Raw genomic sequence first — 24,906 nt, forward strand, 5'->3', positions numbered from 1 at the left:
GTTTCTTGATCAATTCTCTAAAAGAAAGTTTCAAGACAATGACAGTAAGATAAACAAAGAAAACAGGAAAGAATGAAATCCTGTTTACTATACATACATATTTTGACAATAGGGAGAAACCTTTTGCAGATAAGTTACAAACAAAGAAAAAGCAAATAGTCTTATATAAGAAATTTAACACATTCTGTACAATGTCTTCACTTTGCTGTCATCATTTGTACAAACTCTTCATAGTTTACTTGACCATCACCATCAATATCTGCTTCCCTGATCATTTCATCAGCCTCTTCATCTGTTAACTTCTCTCCAAGGTTTGTCATCACATGGTGAAGCTCTGCTGCACTATTATGGACATTGCCATCCTTATCAAACGCCCGGAATGCTTCTCTAGTTTCTTCTTCGCTGTCTGTGTCTTTCATTTTTCTTGCCATCATGGTCAGAAAAGCAGGGAAGTCAATTGTGCCATTGACATTATCAGCGTCTGTGGGATTCTGCCCAAGGGACCTCATTACAGTTCCCAATTCCTTTGTTGTTATAGTTCCATCACCATCCTTGTCAAATAGTGAAAAAGCTTCTTTGAATTCTGTAGTCTGCTCTTCAGCCAGTTGGTCAGCCATGCTGCAAGTGCTACAGGTTTCTAAGATGCAACCATGCAACTACTCAGCTCCCATGCTCCATTCAGACTCCCTTTCACCTACTTGATGGTGTCCTTTGAGGCACAAAAAGTTTTTAATTTTGATAATGTTTAATTTATTTTTTTCTTGCATTATGCTTTTGATATCATATACCTAAAATATCATTGCCTTATCTAAGGTCATGAAGTTTTACACCTGTTTTCTTCTAAGAGTTTAATAGTTTTAGCTCTTATGTTTAAGTCTTTGATCCATTTTTAGTTAATTTAAATTTTTTGAACAAGCTTGGTTTTAAGTTTATTATTTAAAACTATTATTGATAGCTAAATTAGAAAGTAAACTTTATTTTATTCTATTTTATTTTATGTTTGAGACAGAGTCTTGCTGTGTTGCCCTAGGTAGAGTGCAGTGGCATCATCATAGCTCACTGCAACCTCAAACCCCTGGGCTCCAGTGATCATCTTGCCTCGACCTCCCGAGTAGCTGGGACTACAGGTGTATGCCACCATACCCAGCTAATATTTCTGTTTTTAGTAGAGATGGGGTCTTGCTTTTCCTCAGGCCGGTCTTGAACTCCTGAACTCAAACAATCTTCCTGCCTTGGCCTCCCAGAATGCTAGGATTGTAGGCATGAGCCACTGCTGCACCCGACCTTTTATTTTATTTTTAATCCTCATTTTCTAATGGCGAATTAACCATCCCTGCACTATTTTTGTCAAGATAAGACATACTTTTTCTGAACGTGGCAGCAGAAGTAGTTAACCAAATGTGACAATGGAAGTGTTGTAAAGAATGAAGTACAACAGAATTTGTATTAGTTTTGCTCAGAAACATGATCCTTCTTATTGAGTTGGTTTTTTTGAGACATAATTGATGATGAAATGCTAAAACCACAGCATCTTATTTTGCAGAGATATACTGGCTAATGAAGCCATGAAACCATCAAAACTTAAGCATAAAAGACAACAAACATAAGTAAGTTCAAAGCCAAAAGAACCACTGAGAAATAATAACTCGTTGTGCAATTATCACTACTATCCATTTCTGGAACTTTTTCATCATCCCATACTGAAACTCTGTCCCCATTAATCAACAATTCCCCATTCCCCTCCATCCCCCATCCCAGTAACCACTGTTCTACTTTCTGACTGTGAATTTGACTATTCTAGGTACTTCATATAAGTGGAATCATACAACATTTATCCTTCTGTATCTGGCTTATGTCATTTCTCATATCTTCAGAGTTTACCTGTGGTGTAGCATGTATCAGAATTTCATTCTTTTTTAAGGCTAAGTAATATCCTATTATATAACGCATTTTATTTATTCATCATCCATTGATGGACATTTGAGTTGCTTCCACATTTTAACTATTTTGAATAATGCTGCTGTGAACATGGTGTACAAATATCTGTTTGAGTTCCTGCTTTTAATTCTTTTGTATATATAGCCAAAAGTGGAATTGCTGGGTCGTATGGTAATTCTATATTTAATTTGTTGGGGAACTGCCATACTATTTTTCACAGTGCCTACACCGTTTTATATTCCCATCAATGCACAATGGTTGTAATTTCTCCACATCCTCACCAACACTTCTTGTTTTCTGTTTTTTGGTAATAGCCATCCCTAATGGATATAAAGTAGCATCTTATTCTGGTTTTGATTAACATTTCCCTAATGATTAGCAATGTTTAGCATCTTTTCATGTGCTTATTGGCCATTTGTATGTTTTCATTGGAGAAATGACTATTCAAGTCTTTTGCCCGGTTTTGAATTGGGTTGTTTTTGTTGTTGAGTTGTAATTCTTTATATATCCTTTGCCTTTTAATGTTCTTTTACTAGAGGCATTGTTTGCTTAACCTTCAAAAAGTGGCTTACTGGATTCATTTCAGGACCATCTGTGTATCACAGATGTTGACTATTCTAGCCTCTTTTGTTGACTTTTAATGTAGATATTGATTGAGTTTTGCCTTCCCAAGAACAAGCTTAATTTCTTGATTCAGCTATTGTTGAGTATTGCTATTTAGTTTTGTATTGTTTATGAAAATTCAGGCAGTTCATGAAGGAGATAAAATCACCCATATGTACTATATGTTTAATGCATGCTCTATCATTTAATCCTCACAACAACGTGTGAGATGGGTATTTTTATATCCCCATTTTTCAGATGAATAACTGTGGATCAGAGTTAAATGAAGTAAACTACTCAAAATATATAGCTCACAAATAGTTTACCAATGTTGATATTTAACCAAATTTTCTTCAAGTTTATTATCAGTTCATACACTGAACTAATTTTATGAAACTCTAATGTGTAGGCTTGCATATTTGTTTCAAGAGTACTATAGCCACCTGGCCAGGCATGGTGGCTCACGCCTATAATCCTAGCACTCTGGGGGGCCGAGGCGGGCGATCACTCAAGGTCAGGAGTTCAAAACCAGCCTGAGCAAGAGCAAGACCCCATCTCTACCATAAATAGAAATTAATTGGCCAACTAAAAATATCTAGAAAAAATTAGCCGAGTATGGTGGCACATGCCTGTAGTCCCAGCTACTCGGGAGGCTGAAGCAGGAGGATCGCTTGAGCCCAGAAGTTTGAGGTTGCTGTGAGCTAGGCTGATGCCACAGCACTCTTGCCCGGGAAACAGAGTGAGACTCTGTTTCAAAAAAAAAAAAAAAAATCTAAATACTATGTACTTAATTTCAAAAAATGAAAACTATTTGTTAATTTTAAAGTTGACTAACTTTTTAATGACTTTGTTGTGTCTGTTTTTTGTTGGAAAGCATTTGAGTATTTGGTTGCAGCATGAAGACCCACAGTTTCAGTTGATCCTCTAGATGGGTTATCAGTCATTTGTGACCTTAAGGATATCTTGATTTGGGTTAGGTAGGAGAATGTAATAGATTTGCAGCAATAAGTGGTTGAAAAACAAGAAAGCATGTTTAGGGCATATTGCATTTTTCCATATGTCAATTGGTACTTTCTTAGTATTAAACAGTGACTTGAGAATGTCCTATACTGAGAACTCAATTTTATCTGTAGTTCTTTGGGTGCCTTTGTGATATCAATGAGATGAGGCTGAAGTGCTAATTTGAGTGTGATGTCATGATTCTCAAAGTCAGTGAACCTTTCATCATATTCTCCAATTAATAGGTCTACGTGTATTCTCAAATGATTCACATATATATCTTCCTGCTCATCAATAACTTTTGTTAATTGGGGAAAATGTTCATCCTAAATTTCCTTTTGAAGAAGTGTTTTGAAAAAAGGGTAGTTTTTTTCCGAAATCCTTGGGTTTTTTTTGCCACATCTCATTTGTACACCTAGTTTTACCCTACAAAGAAATATTTAAATCATTTTGATTTGACATGATATCACACAGAAATGCTACATTCCTATAGAAATCTTCCAAAATAATTCACATTGCTGATTCTGTTCTTCATAAAATTTAACTATCTGTTCTCACAGAGATAAAATTTTGGCTAACACCATCCCTGTGTTAGCCAACACACTTTAGAATGTTATGGCAAATTCATATCCACACTGAATACCTCATCCTTTGACTTTAACATGTTACAAAACTGACAATGTGGTGTTGCAATTGAGTGAACATAGTTAACAGTACTTACAACTTGTTGCAAAGTGTCACTTAAAATAGCAGCTTTAGTACAGAGATTTTGCTAATATGAAATAGAATGAAAAGAAATGAGAGCATCTGGATCTGTTAATACTTTTTTTTTTAATCTGTGCAATAAACTCTTCCTGTTTTCCTGTCATGGAAGGTACACTGTCTGTACATACACTCACTACATTTACCAAATTCAGTCCAACTTTAGGACATTTATCTTGAAAGTTGTCAAAGATAATCTATTCCCTGTGTTCTGTTTGCATGAGTACCCAAAGTGAGTAACTCTTTGTAGCAAAGAAAATCTCCTGTTATGACCCAAATGCAGTTTTAAAAGTGCTGGATCAATAATATCAATTGATTCATCAAAGAGATTGAATAATATATATTTTCCTTTTGAAGTATTACATGAAGTTGTTCTGTTAAGTTGAAGGCTAATTCATGCTGCCAATCAGTTATGAGTCTCCTTGAAAGAGGCTGTTGTTTATACTTTGAAACATTATTGGGGTCTAAGCATGCTACCACTTTGACAATGCATTCTTTCACAATTTCTGCATCACTGAAGGGCTTCCCCAAGTATATAGGCTACTTTATAAGTTGCTTCAGTAGCATTATTTCCCAGTCATATTGCTGCTTGAAAGAATTGTCTTTGGTTTTGCTTTTTACCTTTCAATTTTTGCAATACTACCTTTCATGCCTCTCCCTCTAACCCTTTGCACTCACTTGCTTTTTTCTTGATTCCTTTATTCTACTCGGGATTTAATTTTTTAAATACCCCAGATTTTACAAAGCACAGCGGTAGAATAAAAAATAGAAATTTCTTCTCATGCAAACTTATTTATTTGGATTTTTTTATATTTCAAATTATTGATACATTCAAAGAGTAATTTTAATCTCTATAATTTTTCATGGTGTGATACTTTTTGGAACATTAACCCACATGAAGACCTGGTTTACATGCACATGTTTTGAAAATATAAATTGTCTCTCTTCTTCCTCCTTTGATTTTTCTGTTAGAACAAACAACACAATCTTTGTTTTTTTTGTTAGGGGGAGGTGTGATTATATGGAGCTTTCCATCTAAACGTTGCTCTAAGTTAGTGGATAAGAATCTACCCCTGGAAGTTAGTGTACCATCTCAGCATTTACATTTTACTTGTCCTTTCATGCTAATGAAAACAAGAAAAGATACTGGAAAAACAGACAAAAATCTCTCTTCTCCCCATGGTGAAACTACGTGTCGAGTGTGGCTCGACATACGAGCTGCTACCGATGCTAACCGTGTTGAGTCGCACTCGACATCCGAGTGCAAAGGGTTAATATATTTGTGGTCCTTATGAGTGTTGTAATACTAATGAGCATTGAGTTCCTTTAATGCTGATACTGTAGTATCACAGAGCAAGCAAATCATCTTATTTTTAACAGAAACAAGATAATGTTGCAGTTCCCAATCCTCATTAAAAAATCCGTTTTCTTCCTTCATCGTTCTCTTGGTCTTCTTTGACATGATGGGCTGTTAAGTAGACAGAATTAAAAAAATACTGTCAAGCTGTGCAACTATTCACAATTTGTACCGTTGTCAAAAGTTGATAACAGACTGGTGTACTTGATCCCCCTAAACTCTCGCCAGCCAGCCTCTTATAGTGGCGCCAGTCAGATGAGGGAAGTTGGAAGTAAATCATGAGCATAGCAGCTGTCAAATTAGCCCTCTGGCTTACTAATGTTCTAATTGTGCCGGTCATTTTGTTGAAACTTATTTTATTCTTTGGTATTTTACATATGTTTATTTTAAAAATAAAATTAAAATATAAAAGACGAACAAAAATGTATTAGTAAAAATAAAAGGATTTGTTCTGTAAAATTTGGATTCAGTCAAAAAGTCACACTTAAGGACCTAGAGGACCACATGTGGCCTTAAGGCCGCAGGTTCCCCAGCCCTGGTCTAGTTGTTTCTACTTAAGGATTATGTTTAGTTTCTTTATTTTTATTTGTTTTTATTTTTTATTTTTATTTTTTTGAGACAGAGTCTCGCTTTGTTATTATCCATGTATGACTACAGAGGGCAGATTAGCCAAGCGATTGCCTAAAACTACCCTATCTTATTGCTGCCTTTTAAAAACAGACCTAGAATTGGATGAAAAACAGCAACTCTGCTTTACTCCTAGCTTTTAGAAAGTATATAACCATTGAGTTGAGAAATGTATTTACTTTAAGCCATTATCAAATTCTTAGCATAAATATAAAGCCCCATTCACATCATTTAGGCCAAATAGAAATTCAATGCAAGCCACATGTAATTTTTAATTTTCAAAAAGCCAATTTAAAAAGTGAAAGAAACACTTGAAATTAATTTTATCTTTTATTTAATCCAGTATATCCAAAATACTATATTTCAATGTAATATAATTAATGTAAAAATTACCAATAGATATTTTGTATTCATTCCTTGTATTAAGTCTTTGAAATTCAATGTGTATTTTAAACTTATATATCAATTTAGACTTAACTACATTTTGAGTGTTCAGTAATCACGTGTGGGTTATGCCTAGGGCATTGGATAGTGTAGATGAAGAGGTTTAAAATGGAACTCATAAATTTATTCATCTCCTTGATCTTAGTAAATGATCCTTCTTTCCAGGGATCATTCTACTATTTTCCTCTTCCTCACCCTCCACATCGGTCACTTAGTTCTATTGATTTTTATGCTTTAAATTTTTTCAAAACCATCTCTTCTCCTATGCTACCACTCCCCCAGATTAGGGACTCATTACCTCTTGCCTGGGCTGTTGCAATAGCTTCTCAGTTGGTCTTTCTTTCTCTGCTTTTGCCCCCTATAAATTCCACTTTTCCTTTTAATTCCAATTCTGAAGTCTTCTACTTTGCAGCGAGAATCTCTGCCTAACTCAAAATCTCCCCCACTTAAAACCATTTATTGGTTTCACAGCATTTCAATAATAGTCTGTGAAGTAAGGTGTTCCTATGCCAAAGGGGGTGCACAGATGATTCTTTGGGAATATAACAGTGGCAAAAGTAGATATGTATCCTTTTCTCATCTCATTCTTTAGAAAAGTACGTGTTTAGTGTCTATGTCTTATAACACAGAATATGTAAATAATTTATCAGTAAACATAATCACAGTCATGCTTCACTTAATGACAGGGATACATTCTGAGAAATGTGTCATTAGGCGGTTTTGTCACTGTGCAAACATCATCAGGTGTACTTACAGAAACCTAGATAGATAGGCTAGTACACACCTAGGCTATGTGGTATAGCCTTTTGCTCCTAGGCTACAAACCTGTGCAGCATATTACCGTACTGCGTGCTGCAGACAATTATAACATAGTAAGTATCTGTGTATCTAAACATATCTAAGCATAGAAAAGTTATAGTGAAATACAGTGTAAATGATAAGAAGTGGTATGCCTATACAGGGTACTTACCATGAATGGAGTTTGCAGGAATGGAAATTGCTCTGGGTGAGTCAGTGAGCGAGTAAGGAGTGAATGCGAAGGCCTAGGACATTACCGTACACTACTGTAGACTATAAACACTATACTTAGGCTAACGAAATTTACTTTTAGAATTTATCTTTCTTCAATAATAAATTAACCTTAGCTTGCTGTAAACCTTAGCTTGTTTTACTTTTGTAATAACAGTTAAAGCACAAACACATTAATGAATACAAAAATACAGTTCGAATGAATTAAGATCTAGTATTTGGTAGCACAATAGGGTGGTATAGTTAGCAGCAATTTACTGTATTTTTGTTTTTTCTTTTTTTAATTTAATTTTCATTCTTTTATTCTCAATACGCCTTTAAATACTTTATGTTCTAAAATAGTCAAAAAGGGGGAATTGGATTGTTCCTAACACAAAGAAATTATAAAGGCTTGAGGTGATGCCAGTTACATATTTGATCATACATGTTTTGATGGGGATATCAAAACATCACATGTCCCCCATAAATGTGTAAAACTATTGGGTGTGGGGGGGGTGAGGGATCAAAAATTACCTGTTGGGTACAGCGTGCACTATTCTGGTGACAGGCACACTAAACACCACTATACAGCTCATCATTGTGACAAAAAAACACTTTTATTCCTCACCTAAATCTATTGAAGTAATAATAAAAAGAAAAAATATATAACTATTAACTACCCATAATAATTAAAAATAAAAATTAAAAAATTAAAAAGACCACGTTTTACAGTTGTACAAAAATATTTTCTTTATATCCTTATTCTATACACTTTTTTCTTTTTTTAAAAATATTTTAATTTTTAAATTTTTTTTGTTAAAAACTCAGACTCAAGGCTGGGCGCGGTGGCTCACGCTTGTAATCCTAGCACTCTGGGAGGCCGAGGCGGGCGGATTGCTCAAGGTCAGGAGTTCAAAACCAGCCTGAGCGAGACCCCATCTCTACCATAAAAATAGAAAGAAATTAATTGGCCAACTAATATATAATATAAAAAAAAATCAGCCGGGCATGGTGGCTCGTGCCTGTAGTCCCAGCTACTCGGGAGGCTGAGGCAGCAGGATTGCTTGAGCCCGGGAGTTTGAGGTTGCTGTGAGCTAGGCTGACGCCATGGCACTCACTCTAGCCTGGACAACAAAGCGAGACTCTGTCTCAAAAAAAAAAAAAACAAAAACAAAAAAAAACTCAGACTCAAATACAAACATCAGCGTAGCCCTACCCAGGGTCAGGATCATCAATATCATCATCTTCCTCTTCCACATCTTGTCCCACTGGAAGATCTTCAGGGGCAATAACATGCAGAGCTGTCGTCTCCTATGATAACAATGCCTTCTTCTGGAATGCCTCCTGAAAGACCTGCCTGAGGCTGTTATACTGTTAACTTTTCTTTTCTAAGAGGAAGGAATACACTCTAAAATAATGTTAAAAAGTATAACACAGTACGTACAGAAACCAGTTAACATAGTCATTATCATTATCAAGCAATATGTGCTGTACATAATTATATGTATTAATACTAGATTTTTATATGGCTGGCAGTGCAGTAGGTTTGTTTATAGTAGCATCACCAGAAACATAGGAGTAATGTGTTGTGCTATGATGCTTTGATGGCTATGACATCACTAAGTGATAAGAATTTTTCAGGTCCATTATAATCTTACAGGACCATTGTTGTATGTGCTGCCTGTCATTGACTGTAGTATCATTATGTGGTGCATGACTGACTTTTTTTTTTTTGAGACAGAGTCTTGCTTTGTTGCCCAGGCTAGAGTGAGTGCCATGGCGTCAGCCTAGCTCACAGCAACCTCAATCTCCTGGGCTCAAGCAATCCTACTACCTCAGCCTCCCAAGTAGCTGGGATTACATGTGCCACCATGCCCGGCTAATTTTTTCTATATATATATTAGTTGGCCAATTAATTTATTTCTATTTATAGTAGAGATGGGGTCTCACTCTTGCGCAGGGTGGTCTGGAACTCCTGACCTCGAGCAATCCGCCCGCCTCAGCCTCCCAGAGTGCTAGGATTACAGGCGTGAGCCACCGTGCCCAGCCATGATTGACTTTTAATTTCAGGAAAAAAACTATAATATACATAGACTACAAAAAGATGACTATTGCCTAGTACATAAGCTCTATAAGGGCAGGGTTGCTGCCTTTTTTCACTGATTATTCCCAGTGTCTATAACAATATCTGGCACAGCCTAATAACTGCTCAGTAAATACTTGTTGAATAAATGATATGCATGGAAAAGCACTCTAATTTCATAATTTATTAAGCTCTTAAGGCAAAGGTTAAGTTTAAAAGCATTTTTCTTGCATGTGTCTGCTCGGTGTTAAAAATTTAAAAAAAATAAAAAAAAAAAAATAAAAGCATTTTTCTCATCTCAATTCAATTTAAGTTTTTGCTACTCAAAGCAAAACTTAAGTTACTATCTTATTATAGAGATTTAAAAGGTAGTCGCTAATAAGTATAATGGAGTATAATTTTTTTTTCTCTTCTAGTAAACGAAGCAAAAAAGGAGATAAAAATGGAAAAGGTTTGAGACATTTTTCAATGAAAGTGTGTGAGAAAGTTCAGCGAAAAGGTACAACATCATATAATGAAGTAGCTGATGAGCTGGTATCAGAATTCACCAATTCAAATAATCATTTGGCTGCTGATTCGGTAGGTAGATCATGAACCTGACATTGATTGTGATGAGTGATGCTACAGTCTGTCTCTTTGGGTTATCTGTGTCATAGATTTGAGGAATCAGATAAGCTGAGGTATCCTCAACTCCTTTACCTGAGGATTTTGTATTGTATTTTGGGGGATTTTTTGTTATTGGTTTTTATTTTAGAGATAATTCTTTTATTTATTTAAACAAAGAATAGTTTTTAAATGTAATTTTGGGGTTATTGAACATGTTTCTTTTTTATATATTTTTTATAGTTGATGACTTTTTTTTTTTTTTTTTTTTTTGAGACAGAGTCTCACTTTGTTGCCCAGGCTAGAGTGAGTGCCGTGGCGTCAGCCTGGCTCACAGCAACCTCAATCTCCGGGGCTCAGCGATCCTTCTGCCTCAGCCTCCCGAGTAGCTGGGACTACAGGCATGCGCCACCATGCCCGGCTAATTTTTTTTTTTGTATATATATTTTTAGTTGGTCAATTAATTTCTTTCTATTTTTGGTAGAGACGGGGTCTTGCTCAGGCTGGTTTCGAACTCCTGACCTCGAGCAATCCGCCCGCCTCGGCCTCCCAAAGTGCTAGGATTACAGGCGTGAGCCACCGCGCCCGGCCGTAGTTGGTGACTTTTTATATGTTTCTGAATCTCAGTGTTTCTTTAATATCTAAGTCAACAAGAAAATTTTATTTTATTTTTAATTGGAAAAATAATATATGAACATGTTTATTAAAAATGCAGTTGTCAGGCCGGGCGCAGTGGCTCACGCCTGTAATCCTAGCACTCTTGGAGGCCAAGGCGGATGGATTGCTTGAGGTCAGGAGTTCAAAACCAGCCTGAGCAAGAGCAAGACCCCTGTCTCTCCTATAAATAGAAAGAAATGAATTGGCCAACTAATATATATAGAAAAAATTAGCCGGGCATGGTGGTGCATGCCTGTAGTCCCAGCTACTTGGGAGGCTGAGGCAGCAGGATTGCTTGAGCCCAGGAGATTGAGGTTGCTGTGAGCTAGGCTGACGCCATGGCACTCACTCTAGCCTGGGCAACAAAGCGAGACTCTGTCTCACAAAAAAAAAAAAAAAAAAAAATATGGAGTTGTCCACAAGAGTATATAATAAAGAAAAACTCCCTTCTACCACAGACCCCAGTCTGATTCCCCAAAAGTAATATTTTCTGTTACTAGTTTCTTGCATATCATTCCAAAAATTATGCATACCATAATAAAATTTATTTCTGAGTCAGGCACAGTGGTATGCGTCTGTAATCCCATCTATTCTGGAAGCTTAGGTGGGAAGATTGCTTGAGCACAGTAGTTCGAGAGCAGCCCAGGCAACAAGCAAGATGCTGGCTCAAAAATATTTTGAATAGCATCTCGCTCTGTTGGCTGAGCTAGTGTGCAGTGGCATCATCATAGCTCATTGCAGCCTCCAACTTCTGGGGCTCAAGCGATCCTCCTGCCTCAGCCTCCTGAGTAGCTGGGACTATAGACATGCAACACCACAATTTTTCTTATTTTTTTGTAGAGATAGGATCTTGCTAAGTTGCCCAGGCTAGTCTTAAACTCCTGGCCTCAAGCAGTCCTCCTGCCTCAGCCTCCCAAAGTGCTAGGATTGCAGATGTGAGGAGCCACTGCCCAGCCTCCTTTTTATTTTAAACACAAAAGTGATTGTATTTTACATGCTGCATTCTTAATTTTATTTTCTTAATATATCTTGAAGATTGTTCTATTTTAGTACAGAGAAAGTCGTCCTCTTTTTTCTTTCGATTGAGTTAAAATTACATACAAGGAAGGAAACATATACGTCTTATTTTTTTCTTTATTTATTGAATAGTTTGCATACAAATAGATGTATTCAGGTAAATTCAATGAGTTTTGATAGTTGTCTTCAACTATGAAGTCACTACCACAATCAAGATACAGAACTTTTCTATCACCCCTAAAAGGTTCTTCTTGTCCCTTGTAGTCCATCCCTCCCTCTGCCTCCATCCCCAAGCAACTACTGATTTGATTTATTTTAACATTAAAGATCAGTTTACATTTCATCTAAATGTAATCTTATTCTGTGTACTCCACAAAATATTAAGTAATAGTAGTAATCTGGTCATTTGGGATCTTTAATTCTGAACTTTAATGGAAAGATTTATAGTATTTCAAACTTAATGATGATAAAGATTTTATTTTGAGATGACCTAACCATAGCCTGTTTTTTTTTTAAAATGAGCTTTTCTTTCTTCTTTTTTTTAATTTAAAAATCAGGAGTAGATGTTAAATTTCATCAAATTCTGGATCTTTTCCTGAACATTTAGAATTTTGATTAGTAGTATTATGTTGGCTTTGTAAAATGAATTTAGAGGCATTTTTTTTCGTTCTCTTTACTCCATTACAGGTGTAATAACATTGGGTGTCTAGTTCTAGTCCCTGAAACTTTGTAGAAATCACCTGTGAAATCACCTAGGCCTGGTGATTTGGTGGGTGATGTGGGTGGTGGTGGTAGATTTTAGATAGCTTTCTCCATTCCATCTTTGGTAATTAGTCTGTTTTGAATTTCTGTCTCCCTTAAGGTCAGGCTGATATTTTATGTTTTCTTAGAAAATCCTCCATTTCATCCATGTTCTTAAAATTATTTGGAATTATATTTCCCAAAGAACAATGTCTTGATTTTGTTTGTAAAAACCTTCTGTTTTGCAGTTAGGTTCTGTTTTTAATCTTTATTTAATATTCTCTTCCTTTTCCTGAAGTTACTTTTTTTTTTTTTTTTTTGAGACAGAGTCTCGCTTTGTTGTCCAGGCTAGAGTGAGTGCCGTGGCGTCAGCCTAGCTCACAGCAACCTCAAACTCCTGGGCTGGAGCAATCCTTCTGCCTCAGCCTCCCGAGTAGCTGGGACTACAGGCATGCGCCACCATGCCCGGCTAATTTTTTCTATATATTTTTTTTTTTTTTTTTTTGAGACAGAGTCTCACTTGTTGCCCAGGCTAGAGTGCCGTGGCGTCAGCCTAGCTCACAGCAACCTCAAACTCCTGGGCTCAAGCGATCCTCCTGCCTCAGCCTCCCGAGTAGCTGGGACTACAGGCATGCGCCACCATGCCCGGCTAATTTTTTTTCTATATATATATTAGTTGGCCAATTAATTTCTTTCTATTTATAGTAGAGATGAGGTCTTGCTCTTGCTCAGGCTGGTTTCGAACTCCTGACCTTGAGCAATCCGCCCATCTCGGCCTCCCAGAGAGCTAGGATTACAGGCGTGAGCCACTGCGCCCGGCCTTTTCTATATATTTTTAGTTGGCCAATTAATTTCTTTCTATTTTTAGTAGAGATGGAGTCTCGCTCTTGCTCAGGCTGGTCTTGAACTTCTGACCTTGAGCGATCCACGGCCTCAGCCTCCCAGAGTGCTAGGATTACAGGCATAAGCTGCGTCCGGCCTAGATATTCTATTTTAAATTTTAGAATGATAAAGATTTTATTTTGAGATGACCTATTTTGAGATAACTTTGGTTTTAATTTGTTTTTTGACCTAAGAATTGCATTAGAAAGAAGGGTGTTTTTTTTTTTGAGACAGTCTCACTTTGTGACCCACGCTAGAGTGCTATGGTGTCATCATAGCTCACTGCAACCTCAAACTCCTGGCCTCAAGTGGTCCTCCTGCCTCAGCGTCCCAGAGTGCTAGTATCACAGGGGTGAGCCACTGCACTTGGCCAGAAGGAGTTCTTATAGTTCCAGGTGATAGGGATTTTTGCTTATTGCTATAAATTTTTACTTTTATTACCTGTTACCAGAGAATAAAAGAATATGAGTTGAACTACTTCTGTGGTTTTTTTAAATTGCATTGAGATTTTTCTTGTGAGCCATTATAATATGGTGTTTTTTTGATTGTTTTGTTTTTGTTAAAAGAAAGTGTTCTGGGCACTTGAAAATAAAGTATATAGCAGTCTGATTTTGAATGAAAGCCACAGTTGTCACAGTGATCTACAAGCCCCTCTGTGATCTTGCTCACTGTTACTGCACCGATCTCATCTTCTGTGCTCTCCTTCCTTCACTACCTTTGAGCCACACTTTTTGTAAATATACCAGATATATCCTTGATCAGGCCATTGCACTTGCTGTTTCCTTTGCCTAGAACACTCTTTGCTAGATATTCATATGGCTTCTCTCTCCCTGCCTCCTGATCATAACTCACACCACGATGAGGCATCTCTCTTTAGCACTTTTCAACATCTGACATACATTTTCACTAATCCCCCGTTACTCCCTGAGGATATAAACAAACATTGGATGTTTTTCTGTTTGTTCACTATTGCGTTACTTTTCTGGTAATCTAGAAGGGTTGTAGTCTACAGTTCTTTAAGCTGGTTATCTTTATAAGTGTAAGTGACATACTTAATACTTTGAGTTATCACCTGTAGACTGTATCTGGTGATTATGAAGGGAAAAACAATTAATGTGCTTATATTTATTCCCATCTCCCATCTTTCTCCTCCACCACAGGAATCAGATGAAATGTATTAGTGGTTATTAAAAGAATAATACTGTTACAGTATTTTATGACTTTAAATATATTGTACTGAAACCTCTGTCATTTCTTAGTTCATGTGTGCTGAGCAGTATCCATAGCCTTTCCAATATTAAAAGGAGGAAGTCAGCATACCTACTGTATTACCCCCTGATTTTGTTGTTATATTATCATCATTTCTACAGTGTCAAGAATTCTAATATTTATATTCAGTTAGCTTAGATCCCCCATTTATTTAGATTTAGGTTTTTTATTTTTTATTTTTAGGGCTAGTTGATTTGGCAGGTGAGTTGTGTTATCCACTACTTGTAGATTTAGCTTTATATTTAGATGGATTCAGTGTTCTGCACTGTCCTTTATTAATAATCTTGGCATTTGGTAAGGACCTTGCTGCACAATGTAAGTCAACACTATTTCCTTCATCGAGAAAATCTTGCTGTCAGAAGAAAGAAAAGAAAAGGTCAGCTGTGCCGGTGTGCCTAGTGATATGTGTGTTTACATTTTGGTGTAAGTCCTTGTTCTCCTGGTAGACTGGAAACAGTTTGCAAATCAGCACTGGCCCATGGAACACATTTTGAGGAGCAGTTTTGCCTAGAACTTAAAAATATATCCTTGATTTTTTTAAAAGTCCAGAATCTTCCCAAACACCAAACAGTGCAAGGCCTTAGAGCACATTACCTGTACTACCCCTTTCTGATATACATACACTATTTGTTGTCAAATATATTCTGTATATATTGTAGATTCCATAAGGCTTTATTATTTTATACAGTGAGTGTTGAGATTTACCCACATATTTACTTTTTGAGTTGGTCTTTGTTCTCTCCTATATCCCCAAGTTCCCTTCTTAGATCTTTCTCCTACCTGAAGAAATTTAATATGTTTTCATGTAGATCTGCTGGTAACATAATATTTATTTTTAAAATTATTTTATAGTTTATATTGTTTGAAAGTATCTTTATTTAATCATTAATTTTAAAGGATTTTTATTGGATATAGAATTCTTGCAGCATTTTGAGATAAAATAATAGTAATTTAATATATTAATATCATGTGACTGTATCTTAACTCTTAAAATTTATCACTCAATAAAAATATTTTTCAGCAGGCTTATGATCAGAAGAACATTAGGCGAAGAGTTTATGATGCTTTAAATGTGCTAATGGCAATGAACATAATTTCAAAGGAAAAAAAAGAAATCAAGTGGATTGGCCTACCTACCAACTCTGCTCAGGAATGTCAAAACCTGGAGGTAAATGAGAAAATCTGTTTATGGATAGTCATTGGCATTATTTTACATCAGAGGCATTTTAATTTAAAAATATAATGATGTAATACTAAAATATTTCCAACTGTGTACACTATGTCATTTTTTTAATAGACCATTATGTCTGTTAAATGTAGAAGTTTAGAATTGAAAGGACCTTTAGACATACAGTCTAATGTTTATTTTGTACATGATGAAACTGAGGGACATAAAAGTTAAATGACTTGATTTAATTTTATTGTTTCTTAGAGAAGATCTTTATTTTATTCTATTAATAATTTAATTCTGAGCCCTCTACTAATAAATTTTTAGTGAATCATGTAATAGAAATGATATCTTTTTTGATGAAATGCTTGCTATATGGATCCCCAAAAAAGAAGGATCAAGCTGGCTGTTTATTTCCTGTGTTGGTTACAGACACAATATTCTAAATATAGCTGTGACCGTCAAATTTTTACATTTGCCTTTAGAATCAGTAGCAACAGAATGGATTTAATTCATGTCTATCATAATGGATAGAAGGTTCATCTTACATGAATTTTGGGATGATGTGTACAAAAGCATTTTTAATTCTGTGAACTTTCAATATTAAAGAAAATCCTCCCTAGACAAGCATGTTCCCTAACATACTTTCTCAATTGATTTGACATAATTTTACTAGCATGGCTATACATGGAGTAAACAGATGTTAAATATGGTTTTTGGAGATAATTAAGGTTGATTTCATGTTTTTCTTGGTCCCTTTTTTGCCCCCAGCAAATCAGAAATTATTTAGTATAGGAGTCCTCGAACTTTTTAAACAGGGGACCAGTTCACTGTCCCTCAGACCATTGGAGGGCCAGACTATAGTTCAAAAAACTATGAACAAATTCCTATGCATACTGCACATATCTTATTTTGAAGTAAAAAAATAAATGGGCAAAAAACACCCACATGTGGCCCGTGGGCTGTAGTTTGAGGACACCTGATTTAGTATTATTATATTTGCAGATGGGGAGAGAAATCAGATATTCATCAGAAGTTGTAGAATAATGTTACTCAAATGCTAGAATGGAAATATCCTCCTTTTCTCATTTTTCTTCCTTCTAATAAAGTGGAATTTGAACATCATTTTAATGCCCAGTAATACTAAGCTAACTAAGCTGATACCAAAGATTCATTAAGCAAAAATCCTTTAGCATCTACCACATGCTTAACTATAGGTTATACAAGACAAATCTCTGACCCTAAGCAGCTATCTAACTGGAGAGAGGAAAAATGTAAGAGTTACCAAAAATGTGATTACTTCTATGAAAGAGGTAGTACAGATTTTCTGCAAAGAGAGATAAGGGCAGGATTTACCAAAGAAGTAATTCCTAAGCTCAGTCATGAAGGAGGGAGTAGGGTTTGCCAAGTAGATAAGGGCAGGGAGAGCCTTCCAGGCATAGGCCCTGCACGGGCCAACACAGGCATGAGGAAGCATGCCCGGAGCAGGCTGTGGCCAGAGTACAGGCGTGGAGAAAGGGCATAGATTTCTGAGTGCTAAGTAGTGGGGACTTGATCCTGTAAACCAGGGATCCTCAAACTTTTCAAACAGGGGGCCAGTTCACTGTCCTTCAGACAGTTGGAGAGTACGCATTGTGGGCCCGGGACGAGTTGGCTGCTAAGCAGGACAAGCAGCAGCGGCAAAAACACTCAGAGGGCCGGATAAATGTGGTAGGTGGCCTGCATGCGGCCCGCAGGCCGTAGTTTGAGGACACCTGTTCTAAGCAGTGGGAAGCTATCGATAAATTATAAAGAGGAGTGTTATTGATGTGTTTTAAAGGATCATTCAGTTGGGAGTCATAGCAACAGGTAGATGGGGAAGGAAATGGGATGGAGGGAGGAGGATTGGAGACGGTCTGAGTTAAGGTGGTGACGGTGAAATTGGAGAGGTGTTCTAGAGGTAGAATCAGTGCAACTTCACCTGGGTGGATGTGGGGTGTGACAGGCAGGTAGGGGCTTGGCATGTCAGAGCTTCAGAGACAGGAGAAACTGTTACAGTCTTTTCAATCATATAAATAGAAAGCCACACAGATTTTACAATGAAATTTAAGTAACTTAGGACTAAAGTGCCAACAGTGGTTAGAGGAACCAAGAATGGAAACTCCTAGTGCAGCCTGGAGCAGATGGGAAGCAAATAAGAAATAATCTGTTGGAGTAAATAAGGAATATCTTATTTGATATTTCAAAAGACAAAATTACAACAAATGTAACTGTGATTCTAGAATTGAGCAACACCTCATTGTAATAAATAGAATCTGTGTTCCTGTGAGCTGGGCAGAGGTTGGCTTTATGGGCAGAAAAGGGCTGAGAAAAGCAGAAACAAAAAGTGGATTAGGGTTGGTCCGAGTGCAGTGGTGTTTACAACTAATTGATCACAACCAGTTACAGATTCCTTTGTTCCTTCTCCATTCCCACTGCTCCACTTGACCAGCCTAAAAAAAAAAAAAGTGGATTAGTCACCTCGAAGTTACTTTCCTTGTAAAAGTTAAAACAGAGGGGACTCCTTTATCATGCTGGCTAAAACTGACCTTTTGAGGTTTAGCTATTGTCTTTCTCTCTCCCCTGATTCCTTAGAAGGTCAGGTGTACAAGTTAGTTTCGACTTGGTTGTATGGAACTTCTTCAGGAGTACTCCATTTCGGTTTGTCTGTTGGGTCTAGTGCAGGAGCTCATTCCAAACCAGCGGCCTCTGTACATTTTACGTAGCAGATGTCATTAACTTTTGCCTAAGGAGGCAGGAACTCAACTGCAAGGAAATTCAGACACTAATATCTGTTTTCTAAGTAGTTGTGAGATTAAGAAAAATAGCAGTTGTTTGAAGCTGGAAAATTTGCCCAGCAAGCACATTTCTTACTACAAGTAGCAATTGTATATTGAATATGTGGGATATCTGTATCAGCAGCTCTTCTGCCTCTTACTCGAGAGTCAGCTAAACTGATATCTTAAATAAATCTTGACTTATTCTTAGAGGGGTAATGTAGCAAGTAATTGATTATTAATAGAGTGTCTGGAACCAGGTGGCTTAAGTTCAAATCCTGGCCCTTACCATTCATTAGCCATGTGACCTTGGGCAGTTACTTAACCCTCTATGCTTCCATTTCCTTACATGCAGAATGAATAACAACAGTACTTACATCGTGAGGTTTTTGTGAAAGATGAATTAGGATAATGTGTGTAATGTGCTTAGTTGAATGCTGGCACACAGAATAAGTATAAACTTAAGTGATTCTTTGATTAGAACGTGAGTAATGACAGCAAACAGGTACTGCATACCAAGTATTCATTAAGTGGACATATTTATTTTTTCTTTTCTTTAATTTGTTTTAAGACAGAATCTTGCTCTGTTGCCCTGGGTAGAGTGCAGTGGTATCATCATGGCTCACAGCAAGCTCAAAGGCCTGGGCTCAAGCAATCCTCCTGCCTCTGCCTCCTAAGTTGGTGGGACAACAGGCATGTGTCATGTTGCCTGGCTAATTTTTCTATTTTTAGTAGATGGGATCTCACTCTGGCTCCGGCTGGTCTTGAACTCCTGAGCTCAAGCAGTCATCCCGCCCCTGCCTCCCAGAGTGCTAGGATTACAGGCATGAGCCACCACGCCCAGCCTGGATTTCATTTTTGATGACAGTTGCCACAGTTCTGCTGTCATACCTGCTTGCTCACCTCCAACCCCTGCCCACCCCCTAAAAGGAGTGATTTGCTTTTATTCATATCCATAGTTAAAGGGGGTGGAGTTTCTCTAGGAAAAATTCTTGATATCTCAGAATAGGGACCTGAGAAGAGAGTGATACTTTATACTCTACATATATTCACGTTATTTTGTTACCAATGTTTTAAAGATAGAGAAGCAGAGGCGGATAGAACGGATAAAGCAGAAGCGGGCCCAGCTGCAAGAACTTCTCGTGCAGGTAAAGCTTTTGGGATGTTTTTCATACCTTCCCTGTTTCTCCACTTGCTGGCTCTTAGAGTCAGCGTGTTTTCTTATTGTGGTGCCTCTGAGTGGCGTCTGGTGGGTCCACACCAGGGCACCCTCCCTGCCTCCTAGCTCATCGCCACCCTCCTGCTCTGCCCTAAAGATGGTTCCTGCTCTCACCGGCACGCTGGCCCCACGGCGCTCACCCACCCCATGTGTGACTCGTATTATCCAGCAGTTTGCTTTTGACACTTATCCTTACTCTGAACATAACTGTCAGGAGTCTCTTTGTGTTTGTTTATGTTAGCCCTGATTCGGAATATCAACTAGTAAGACTAGTTAAATTATGTGCTTTAAGTAAGATAATCAAATCTACCTGTAATCCTTACCAGTAAATGACAGAATGACATGAAATGATTCCGTAAGATTAATAGAAATACCAAAACTTAAAATGCATTTCTGTTTAAGAAAAACACATTTTATAGTTTAATGAGGATCCCTATATTTGTAAAATCACAGGGTAGATGGACTTTTTCTTAACTCTATTTTTGGTAATTGCAATTGGTGTAAAAATTTACTTCAAGTAGTAAGTACAATTGGGCCATTTTCAATCCAATCAGATAAACCATAAAATGAGCCAGAGGGCCTTTATGGCTTTTCTCAGCACATTGTCTTTACACAAAAAACTTAACAGCCAATCATAAGATCCACTTTGATTTAAACAGCTCTAGGTCCTATTTAATTTGGGGTATATATAATCCACTTTTCAGAAATAAAGGGAACAGTAAGTTATCAAATGTGTTGTCAGGCTTTTCCTTTAGTACTCACTTCGTTTAATGACTAGAATATGTTGTGTTCTTAAATATTCCAGATGATTTTTGCTTTTCACTTTCTTGATGCTTACATTTGCTTATGGGTTTTGTTTTTCCACATTCATGTGTAAAGCCAAGAGGCACAAGACAGTTTAGCCGTTGCCAAGATCTGTGTGATCGGAGTGTGGGGAAGGGGAAAGGAAGCGGGGCATGGGCAGAGGAGCAGCAGCAGGTAAAGCAGAGATGTGGCCAACACAGAAAGGCCCAGAGGTGGCATTCTGTCCTGACTAGGTTGTTCCTTTCCTTCTTACCATGTTCTATGTCTATTTTCACACTAAACCGCATGGGAACTACCTGAGGAGCTGCCACTGGAGCAGGCATTTTGTGTATTTTTCATGTTGGGTTTCCAAATAAAGTTTTGTTTAAAGAGAGTGTTATACAGATTTTTTTTTTTTTTTTTGAGACAGAGTCTTGCTTTGTTGACCAGGCTAGAGTGAGTGCCATGGCGTCAGCCTGGCTCACAGCAACCTCAATCTCCTGGACTCAAACAATCCTACTGCCTTAGCCTCCCGAGTAGCTGGGACTGCAGGCATGTGCCACCATGCCCGGCTAATTTTTTCTATGTATATTAGTTGGCCACTTAATTTCTTTCTATTTAGAGTAGAGACGGGGTCTCGCTCTTGCTCAGGCTGGTTTCGAACTCCTGACCTCGAGCGATCCGCCCGCCTCGGCCTCCCAGAGTGCTAGGATTACAGGCGTGAGCCACCACGCCTGGCCGTTATGTAGCTTAAAAAAAAAATCAAAAGCTGGCAGTTTATTCTTATGCTCCTGCCTATAGAATTCTGCCAGGCGTTCCTCCTCTGACTCCTGCACTGTCTCCCCCAGCTGCCTTTCTGTCCCCAGCGCTGTGCAGTTATCTGCAGTATTCCCCTACCAGCTCATGGTCCCCAAGCCCTGTGCTGGGGCCTTCCTGGAATTTCCTGAAAACCATGAAATATCTTAGAGCTTGATTTTTGGCATTTTTTTTAAAGCAAACCTGTTTCTCAGCATGCCTGCAATTACCAGTTTATTTGTCAGAAAGGATGGTGCTGGGCAAGATCACCCTCAGATATATGGGACTTTCACATCTCTAGATGCCCAGCACAAAGAATGAAGTTGATTATTTTTTTTTTCTGCTTAGCTTTGTGCAGTACACATTGTACTGGTATATTTTAAGTTCTGAATTACTTTTTCTCTGCTGTCTCTCAACCAGATATTTATAGATTTTAACCAGTCAACATTTATAGAAACGGGTCTCTCTAAACATTAAGGTGAAACCCATAGGCTAACAAAACACCTCTGGTCTCATGGTAGCATAAAAGTTATTTCCACCTGGTGTTTCATTTTTCTTTTTTTTTTTTTCATCAACTAACGTTTATGAAGTTGTCTTAGAAAGTAAATTAAACAAGTTGTCCCTGAACACTAATAATTTGCCATAGCTAAGGTAGCTTTATTTCTTAATAAATTAATGTCAAAACTCGCTGATGTCACATGATACAGGTAACCATTACCTACATGCTACCTAACCTCTCTTTTATTCTTTGTAATGTAGGAGAGGAATGATGTGTGAGTAAATTATACCTATGGATAATCCAAATACCCTACTTTTATCTGTATAATTGTTGCTTCCAGCCCTTAAACTTTTTACGTAGCTGCTATTGCAAAATGAATGTCTCAACACACTTAAAGCTGTTCAGCCTCTAGAATAGATGTTCATGAGTCTGGAGAAGAAAAAGGCTGAAGGAAATCAATCAAGATGCAACTACTAATAAGGAAATCAGTTCAAAATAAATGGGAGATGATACCCTATATACTAAGGTCCTCCCACGGCACTAGGGCTGCACAGCTAGACATGTAGACATAGTACAGGAATAGCTCACGATGTTTATTCTAGTAGAAGGGAAAAGAAGCAAGGCAAAATTATTCAAGTAGTTCATTTGTTTTCTCAGTTCTACAGTTTCAGAATAAGTTTGATAATAATATTAATAGTGATAGATTTTGTATAGTGATTGGTATTAATAATGATTTTTGGACACACTACACTGGTAGGGCTAGAATAAATTGGTATTCATTCTGTTTTGTGCATTTCAAAATAGTAAATGTTCACTAGGGAGATAGCACCCAGCCATTTTATGATAATAGTAATCTTTTTGTTGTTGGTTTTTTTTTTTTTTTTTGAGACAGAGTCTTGCTTTGTTGCCCAGGCTAGAGTGAGTGCCATGACGTCAGCCTAGCTCACAGCAACCTCAATCTCCTGGGCTCAAACAATCCTGCTGCCTCAGCCTCCCGAGTAGCTGGGTCTACAGGCATGTGCCACCATGCCCGGCTAATTTTTTCTATGTATATTAGTTGGCCACTTAATTTCTTTCTGTTTATAGTGGAGACGGGGTCTTGCTCTTGCTCAGGCTGGTTTTGAACTCCTGACCTCGAGCAATCCGCCCGCTTTGGCCTCCCAGAGTGCTAGGATTACAGGCATGAGCCACCGCGGCTGATAATAGTAATCTTAATAAAGCTTTAGTTAAGGCCCAGAACCTGAAATAAACAATCCTGAGCATAAGATGTTGAAAATAACTTGAATTCATCACTAGTGGGTGACAAGATATAAAACACTAATATAAGAGAATGACTGGCTCTGACTTCAGAAACTTTTAAAACCATTGTCTGCTTCTTGAGCAGATAAGGGAAAAACTTGAACGACAGAGTCTTTCTAGCTATGAACTTCTATGAATACATTTGCCTTACTAGAAAAAGGAAGGTCACTTTCTTTGGCTTTTGAGTAATGGTTATAACTAAAAGGAGCAGCAAGATTCAGTATATTCAGGCCTCGATATATCTTATATATGCTAAGTCTCGGTTTCCCCAAGGGTAGTGAGAAGTTCTGTGGAGGTACCTTAGAGACCATGTGACTATACATGAGGGCAGAGCTAGCAGGGCTTAGGACCCCAGCCCCACTGCAGCCAGCCAGAACAATGCCACTTCCATCTGTTTTATATATTAATAGTAGATATCCATGACATTTTATTCAAAGAAAGAGATCTATGTCTTCATGTTTTCATAACCCTGGGCAAGATGATCTAAAAGGCATATTTGACCACAAATTTCAAGAATCTGTGTTGAATAAATAGTGTCATCCTTGCTGTATCACTCAACGAAGAGTTGCAAGTGCCCCAGACAGGCTCTCCCTCAGATTGTGACATGCAGTTTCTATGGATTGTGGAAACCATGGACCCTGTTATTTACATTAGGATGATGTTAGACACCATTCAAATGGATATTTTTTGCTTTGAAATGTATTTATTGAATTAGAGCATTCTACCTTTTTTCTTAAATGTTTAATTTTTTATTAATTCATTAGTACAGGTGGCATGTCTCTTTAATCTAATTTTAAACCACATTTTTTTTTTAATTTTTTTTTTATTTTGGCATATTATGGGGGTTTAAACCACATTTTAAATGTACTGTATATATTCACTTAAATTCCAAGTCACTTACCCACATTACATGTCCATATTCTTTTTTATTGACCATTACAGCAAATCGCTTTCAAAAACCTGGTACAGAGAAATCGACAAAATGAACAGCAGAATCAGGGTCCTCCAGCTCTGAACTCTACCATTCAGCTGCCGTTTATAATCATCAATACAAGCAGAAAAACAGTCATAGATTGCAGCATCTCCAGTGACAAGTGAGTAGAGAACTAGGGGATGGGTGCAGGACTAGCCTTCTGTTAACATATCCCTACCATTTGCAAAATAAAGAAGGATTCACTCCATTATCTGCAGCCTCCGAAGATTGGCTTCCTTGGGCACATAAAACACCTCCTCAAATGTAGGTGCTGTCTTCTACTAGTGTGAGCTCATCACTCACCCTCTGCAGTCCCCTGTCCTGTGCCAGCGTTGTGGTGCATGTGTTATGTGTGTAGCAGTACCTGGGCCCAAGCTATGACATG

General features: G+C 37.5%; 2 protein-coding genes across 2 annotated transcripts in view; one reads left to right on the top strand and one right to left on the bottom strand.

Moving 5' to 3' along the window:
* TFDP2 (transcription factor Dp-2) overlaps positions 1-24,906 on the top strand; it is a 57,566-nt gene that overhangs the window by 22,350 nt on the left and 10,310 nt on the right. The window contains 4 exon segments of the mRNA XM_076004973.1: positions 10,238-10,400; positions 16,012-16,158; positions 20,033-20,101; positions 24,491-24,642. Coding sequence (XP_075861088.1) covers positions 10,238-10,400; positions 16,012-16,158; positions 20,033-20,101; positions 24,491-24,642 — 531 coding nt within the window.
* Positions 198-617, bottom strand: LOC105870055 (calmodulin-like). Its single transcript, XM_012762363.3, has one exon. It carries the CDS (start codon positions 615-617, stop codon positions 198-200), a length of 420 nt encoding a protein of 139 aa, XP_012617817.1.

Source organism: Microcebus murinus, chromosome 1, assembly GCF_040939455.1.
Source record: "Microcebus murinus isolate Inina chromosome 1, M.murinus_Inina_mat1.0, whole genome shotgun sequence".
In the NCBI taxonomy this organism is placed as follows: domain Eukaryota; kingdom Metazoa; phylum Chordata; class Mammalia; order Primates; family Cheirogaleidae; genus Microcebus; species Microcebus murinus.